Consider the following 7,424-nt stretch of genomic DNA (forward strand, 5'->3'; position numbering starts at 1 on the left):
GTTCAACAAAGGCATTGGATTAACGTAAATAGTCCAAGCAGGCAATTTACATCTACGCCATATGACATTTTCTACAAATATTTGATATGTCATAACCCATAAGTCCAGGTTTATTACCAGACGATCCAAGTTCAAGGAGGGAGACCTAACTCTTTCTGGGCCAAAAATAAACGTATGCCATTTCCATAAAATTAACTTGTAAATAAGCGAAGTGCTCTAATAAATAGCTTATCACATGCAATTTCGACAAGTTTATGTGCGGTATAGTTCTTCATTTAGCGGCAGATCTGATACCTCAATGAAGGTAGCTAGTAAATTTCGGAGGACAAAGCAGCTGTTGCGGTACAAATGTTACGGTATAACTATTACTACAATAGCTATTATTTTCGGAGTTTCGACCACCTATTATATAATGCGCAGGCAAGAGCCCCATTTCGACTTTATTGATACACAGGGAAAATGTAACACAAGATATTTATTAGTCTTAATATTTCGTAGCGGCAGCCATTTTATTTCACTCTAATTGCGGCAATGACGTGCCCGTGACGTAGTCCACATTTGAAGGCTGGTATCGCCATAGTTTCACGCTGGCGGCCAGCCATCCCAATGGATGTTTAATGGCAGTATCAGGTAGAGAAATTCGAAACAGGTACCGCATCGCATATACAACTGCCTAAATCAAATGAAATGCCTTTCTACGGAGTTTCGACGGAACCATCTATAGACTTGTGCGATTTTTATTTGTTCTGTGTGTGTGATGCAGCATAACTACAACGAAGATGTCTCCCTAGTTCCCATTTTTAAAAAAGTTTTTCTTAAACTTTTGAAGAAGACTCTATTGGATTAATTAGAATAGAGAAATTAAGAAAGCCATCATCGCTTTTTCACGTAAAATATTATTACGGAAAATGTCACAAGCATAAATATTGCTTATAGCATAAATAAAAAGGTTAATCAAGTTACTATGCGTTCAGCTTCTCGAGACTGACGTTTAGTGGGTCCTTGATTCTCTGCAAAAATGGGGTCACTTCGCATTTGATGTTTACGTCACCCACAGTGTCATAGGCCCCAGCAATTAGGCGATAGTGCGTTAGTAATTTTGCAAGGGTGATCTTAATCTCCATTTGTGCGAACTTCATTCCGATACAACTTCGAGGACCAGCACCAAACGGCTGAAAAATTGTTAACATTTTATATTGTACCCTTAATGAAGTTCGCAATTTTTACTCTTTCCATGAGAGAAAACGTATTCAAATCAATCGGGAAATTATTACTGACCATTTGTAGTTTTCATAGACTGTTTTGTGTTTCTTCACTGACCGTTATGGGTAGAACCAACCTTTAACTGGCATTTTTTTTTGAGAGAGATGTTATTTTGCGTTGCTACCGAAAAACACTTCACATTATGTTTGCAATTGCTACTGACAGTAAATTATAATGTTTTATCATAAAGAAACAACGAAGATCCAAAACATGAATCGTACCTGCCAAGCAAATCCCATTTCCGGCGAATGATTTTCGGGAAGGAATCGATCAGGGCGGAACTTTTGTGGCTCCGGGAATATCTCTGGGTTGTTGTGGAGCTCGCACGTGGACGCAAACACTGCCATATTTTTAGTAATCGTTATATTGTCATATGTACTTCCTATTGAGGATTTGCGTATAGTAAAGCTGAAATAAATATATACAACTTAAGCTCAGTGAGATGTGCTATGTTTAATGAATAAGAGCACTTGCTTAATCGATATCCATCTTACGTAGATGTCAGACTAGAATCGATCGTAGTAAGCAAATGAAGGGAGACAAATGGAGAAAAGGCAAACTGTTACAAAGGTTACTTACGCATAGACTGGCGGGTACATTCGAAGGCACTCTTGGATAACCGCATCCAGGTACTGGCAACGTTGAAGGCGTTCAAGGTCGAATCGGGTGCCGTTTTCCGTTACTTTAAGCAGAGCTTCGCGGAGGCGTTCCTGAACTCCTGGGAAACGAACTAATAGTCGAGTGATAAACGCCAACGAGGACGAGGTCGTTTCGTAGCCTGCGAGTAGAATTAGGAAAGAATTGTCGATCACTTCTTTATCTGTAAGGCTGTTTCGTTTGACACTGAATGGACACTTCCTTTGAATGGTGCTATTAGAATCCGCAGTGAGCTCTGCCGCCAGCTCTTCGTCGCGCTCTGGCTTGTCTGCAGTAATGAATGATTTGACGTTGGTGCGTTTACTGCCTCCTATCATCTGAGCATCGATCATCAGCTGCAGAAGATCGGCCCTGTGAAACTGTTTAGAGTCCACGTAACTATGTCACATAATGTTGTATAGCATAAGTCCCTTGGTTAATTAGCTAAATTAGAACATTTGGCGCCTGTTAATGGGCGAATGACTCGTGATCCGGTTTATTATTACGTAGAAGATGCGCCTTGTCTGCTATGAAAGAATCGATTGTATAACAATAGTTACGCTAGTATTAGTCTTTGACATACGTTGGGATTGCTTTTACGCTGCTTAAAAATGTTGGCACATTCTTTCCTGAGCCTTCCGACAGGATCTTCACCTCTATTTTTCGCCATGAGTCGCCGACGACTTAGACCCGCTATTTTCCCCTGAAGCATTGGGAATGAGACTGAAAATAAAAAATTCTACTTGGCCATTAATTCGCCTTAGGTTACATATTGATCGAACCTGATAGGCTCGTATGATCACTTAGCAAAAACATACTGTTTTTACGTAGGGTCTAAAATTACCCAAAGAAAAATTGTGATTATAGATAGCTCTTTTTCTATTCCAAGCATTTATATTAGATTGTGATACGGCACAGCTAATTGATCATAACGCTTACGGAATAAGACGAAAAGGATATTTAAATTAAGCGAAAAGAAGCTCTTCACATCATGAAGAATTTTCGACTTAGCGATGTCCTTCTGAACACGGAAATCGGCTCCCATCGCGCTACGGCAGATAGTCTCAAGTGTGAGAGCCTGATAAAACTCGTACATGTCAACAGAGCGTCCGCCTGATGCAAAAGCTTTATGCACATTATCCATGAACTCATCAACTATGCCCTCCACTTCCGAAGAAAGCTGAAAGCAAATACGTAAGCGTTTAGCCATATAAAGTACGTCTTTTTCTCATACGAGCGTATTACATATAGTCAAAAGGCCAAAATAACGAACGGACCTAGATGAATCTTCTACGGAAAGCAGCCAGTTTGTCTTTGATTGCTTGAACCTATTAGGCTGATAGGTTACGACGTTACCTGAATCGTAACTGAGTAGCTAATCTAAAACATCTGCGACCTGCTGTACCTGCTTGAGCTTGCTAGATGAAAAAAATGGCGTGAGGATAGACCGAACTTCCCTCCAACGTTGACCCGTGAGGTTCGACAGTCCATCACTACGCCGTTTACCTGTATGTGCCTACAAGCAAATTGAGAGAGAACAAATCGTCATTGGCAACTAAATTAAAATAATTATTTGCGTAGGGAAAGTTTCTAATCTAAGGCTAAAACATTTCTGAATCACAATCGTCACCGGAAGGCAGCTACTGGTGTAGCCATAAAAACCTGCCCAAGTGTTTGTCCATTGAATTCTATATACTCTAGCTTATTTTAACTAAAAAAAGTTTGTATTAAAATTTACTTAATCCAGAGAAACTTTCTGAAAGTCCAGCGGATTAGACGAACCGTCGTGGTTTGATGACCTGCGTCCTACCCATTATAGCACTCAAAGTTAGAACGTGCGTTGAGTTATTTGCAACACAAAAGAAAATTGCACACCGGTCGATCTGGGAAGGCGCTGAAATCTCTGACTAAGATATTCTTGAGAAGTTCAGGTTCCGCAATAAGAAGCACGGGTATATAGGCATAGTAGTAACCCACTACGGAACCGTATTTACGATGCCAGTCCAGCTGAGCATTTAGCTGACCTCTGGAAAGAAACGCAAAGCAAGAACTATATTACAGTTGCTTCTTGCTTCCGCCACCCTTACTTTAGATGATATGTTTCTGAAAATACTTTTACAAAAAAATGATCCATCGAATAGATTTTCGAATAACGTTTTCTCTATAAAAATAGTCCGTCTTATATTATTGTATGGGAGACGTGCATTAATAAACGGTCAGCAAACATCTACACCCTGCGCAAAGACCAGCTAATTGAATTAGCTAAGCTGATACTCTATCCAGTCTGAGTAAGCGTAGCCCTTTGTCTAGTCTACCCCAAAAAAAAAAGACAAAATCTCCTGTAGTTAGGATTCTCTAAATTCATCACGGAATAGAACATTATGACTCACAACCAGAGCGGCAACCGGTGAAAGCCTTCAAATCGCATTAAGTAATGTTTTTTTTTTCGGATATAGGGTGTTTATCAGACAATGACAGAAGCAATTGAGAGTCATAGATTGTACGTAAGCACACGTACTTGCAATAGATTTCCCACATGTTTCCGATGAGGAATGATGGCGGCGGACCTGGAATCCCAAGATTTCTAAACTTCTGGAAGTGTTCATATCGTTTCCTGAAAGAATTAGTTTGCCCTAGGCCTTCGGTATGAAGTGTATTGTAAATTTTTTACTTCAAAGTTCACCTTATAAAAATGAAATTTTTAAACTTTACTAAGGTCCGACTGCTGGGGCTCGCGGGCCTACTTATAATTTCGTCATGCCTGAGAAAGTACATTGAGAAGACTGGAAAAATATTTTCATTAAACATTAAACTTTGGTGATAAAGTTTAACGATCCACTGTTTTCAAACACTGGCTTGCTTCAAGCGCTATAAATACAACTTCAATCTTTTATTACTAAGTGAACCTTTATAGAGCCATAACAGAGTAATACGCATAGTGCCAAGGATGCTACGATGTCTAATTATATCTAAAAGCCTACCAGATCTGGTACACGAAGAATACGACGCCGAACGCAGCAACAATGGGCCAAAGGACCATGGTGAGGCCTGTATATCACAACAAGATGTTATCAAAAAAAGAGTTCAGAGCAACGAAAGATCGCACCTACTAGTACAGATTCTACGTTCGAACGTCGTATCTAAACGTGCGACGAAAAACGCTATATACATTACACCAAGTAGCCAAATGTTTATATTGCACAGTCCTTTTAAAGAACACCACTATCCTATGCGCACCCGTCGTCATTTTAAACACAGACATTCTTGAACGTAAATAGCATAATATCAATACTGTATTATACGGCCCAAGGTTATGTAATGGTTGCCCTTATGAGACTGTCTAAACGAAACAAAAACAGGGGTCTTTCACTCGAGCAAGTATGAGCAAGCGTTCTTACGGAGACGAGGACTTTATTTATTTTATTAAATTATACACAGATCCTTGTTCGTTTGAGAAATACAGATATGCTCAGCAACTGGAATAACAGGACGCGCACAGTTGGTTCTCTACTGTACCCTCTGTGTCTGGCTTTTATATCGCCGTTACATCAATTAGCTTCCAAAATAAAGGATTAAATGTTAGAAATCTGCAGGCACTAAAGCCAGAAAATGGATAATTAAATATTTTTAACTTCCACTACTAGTATACAGATCTTTACTTCAACAATTAATAGTTTGTCTATATCCAAATTTAGGCCTAAACCACCCAGCTAATAGTGGAACATGTTGCGATTGCAGCATTAGGGGGACTTGAGACCTGATTTGTCCTAATAACACTGATTTGACAATCAGCAATGAACTTTTTATAGCCTTCTTAAAATGAATGGGTGGTGACGAACACGTTAGCGGCTATTGGAGGTATTTTTACAGTACAGAATTTTTTACAATTTTTTTTTACAAACAGAATACATTATGTATATGATAAACGATACGCATTTTACGGCAGTTATTGTAGCCTATGATTGACAAACATTAATCGCTATGTTACGCCGATATGATTCAATAACGGAATCGTTGATTTAATTTTTTCGTCATTCTGTTAGAATCTAGCGGCGTCAGGCTGGCGTACGCTTATGCGGTCTTTACAATTTTCAAAGCACACAGCCAACATACTTACTGAATTTTCAGTAAGTTTCTCATACTATCTGACAATAATCTGACATTATTAAGTGGAGAACTTCAAAATGGACTCAGCGGGATGTAACGCATCCATTACAAATTCATTCACTTACTATTTACTGGAAAGCAGGCTCGTCACGATGTTAATTTACAGCCGTTACGAGGTGTCTTTGATAAGTGGACGCTAATAGTTCCTAGACGATCATATAATCAAGATCAACAGGCGAGCGGCTGAGAGTAAAGCACTCGAAAAGGACGTTTTCTACCTCGAAGGTTAACACGAGAGTGGCAAGGAACGATTCCTCGAGAAACGGATTTCTCTTTCCACTCGCAGGAACGAGCATGAGTCCTCTCGTTGTTGAGTACAATAAATATTTTTACATTTGCTGACTATGGCTAAAGAGGTACTATTGCCATAGCGGGCACGGCCAAAACGTTTTGCCTTTGTTCTTATTATTTTCTCTCGTTGTGATAACTTTTCGTAATTTTAATGGCAAAATAAATGGTTTTGCTTTTTGTTAAGTTGACCACGCGTCAACTGAAATACACGCGTTTCTACTACAAAACATCTAATGAAACTGTTTCTCGATGCGACCACTTTGTTTATAGCATACGGCGGCAAACTAAAAACGTCACGAAACGCGCTGATGAGCATAAGAATATGATGGCTAAGCAGGACACAAGGCTTAATGGACGTCTGTAGTTTTTGCCGTATCTAATTTGTTTGTGCTTTGCACAACCCCTGAGATCTTGGCAGCTAGTATATCGGAGAAGTTATGAAGCTAGGGCCATGGTATTACCGTCTAGGTGTTCCTGCCCGTGTCTCGCTTTCGGGAACTTGGACTATAGGGAACGTCAGTCAGCTGATGTCTACTGCATACTTATCCCACAAGACAAATAACCCCACAAGAGCACTTGTACGGTTGTCTTGAGGTCCAGCTTTCCTTGGCACCAACTTCTGAATTTTTTTTTTTTTTAAATTCAAAGGTTTCCTAAATTTAAGCATTAAGAGCAAAGTATCGTTGGAAATTGCTTCTTTCAGGCATGTCGTGTACTATTGTGTACGTATCATATTCCAATGGCTTACAGAAAAATAGTCTACTGCATAATCTATTGCATAAAAGGAAATTTAGCCTTTATCCCGCTATTGAGAAATCAAATGTTTTACTTTAGAAATTAGGTAAAGTAAGTAAACAACAACTTGTTGAAATTGTTGGAGTTAGACATGAGGGGCGCATTTCTTAGTATGTTTGCTTCCGCCCGTTAGGAGTAAATATAGCAAAAAGCTTCTGAGAGTGATCTGTAAATATGGTACCAAACGTGCTATCGTGCCCATGACAACCTAAACGCGGGTCGCTTGCAGACTCACCTCTTGTCCCGTTTCTTTGCAGTATTTAAGATATCGG

General features: G+C 39.5%; 1 protein-coding gene across 4 annotated transcripts; it reads right to left on the reverse strand.

The window, feature by feature from the left end:
* Positions 1-457: 457 nt before the first annotated feature.
* On the reverse strand, positions 458-6,248 carry LOC111269254 (cytochrome P450 3A56). Of its 4 annotated transcripts, none has more exons than XM_022848705.2 (10): positions 6,132-6,237; positions 4,881-4,947; positions 4,418-4,513; positions 3,775-3,925; positions 3,305-3,415; positions 2,839-3,079; positions 2,483-2,622; positions 1,843-2,279; positions 1,485-1,671; positions 458-1,172 (listed from the first exon to the last, which is right to left on the reverse strand). In XM_022848705.2, the coding sequence occupies exons 2-10, from the start codon at positions 4,937-4,939 to the stop codon at positions 963-965; spliced, it is 1,632 nt and encodes a 543-aa protein (XP_022704440.1). In that variant the 5' UTR covers positions 4,940-4,947; positions 6,132-6,237; the 3' UTR covers positions 458-962. The 4 variants fall into 4 exon arrangements, with proteins under 4 accessions (XP_022704440.1, XP_022704444.1, XP_086828150.1 ...); XM_086972025.1 differs by having other exon boundaries at positions 1,035-1,172; positions 1,485-1,603; positions 6,132-6,248; XM_022848709.2 differs by lacking the exon at positions 4,881-4,947 and having other exon boundaries at positions 4,418-4,466; positions 6,132-6,234.
* Between the last annotated feature and the right edge of the window lie 1,176 nt (positions 6,249-7,424).

The sequence above is a fragment of the Varroa jacobsoni genome, unplaced genomic scaffold (genome assembly GCF_002532875.2).
Source record: "Varroa jacobsoni isolate VJ856 unplaced genomic scaffold, vjacob_1.0 scaffold_1368, whole genome shotgun sequence".
NCBI lineage: Eukaryota > Metazoa > Arthropoda > Arachnida > Mesostigmata > Varroidae > Varroa > Varroa jacobsoni.

What these genes read in the sequence shown, in the direction of transcription:
- LOC111269254 (XM_022848705.2), bottom strand. Translation starts at nt 4,939, where the DNA reads ATGGTCCTTTGGCCCATTGTTGCTGCGTTCGGCGTCGTATTCTTCGTG. An exon ending in GCGCCTTCCCAGATCGACCG is followed by an intron (nt 3,416 to 3,774) that starts GTGTGCAATTTT and finishes ATTTGCTTGTAG; the next exon opens with GCACATACAGGTAAACGGCG. An exon ending in TATCCTTTTCGTCTTATTCC is followed by an intron (nt 2,623 to 2,838) that starts GTAAGCGTTATG and finishes TTTTATTTTCAG; the next exon opens with TCTCATTCCCAATGCTTCAG.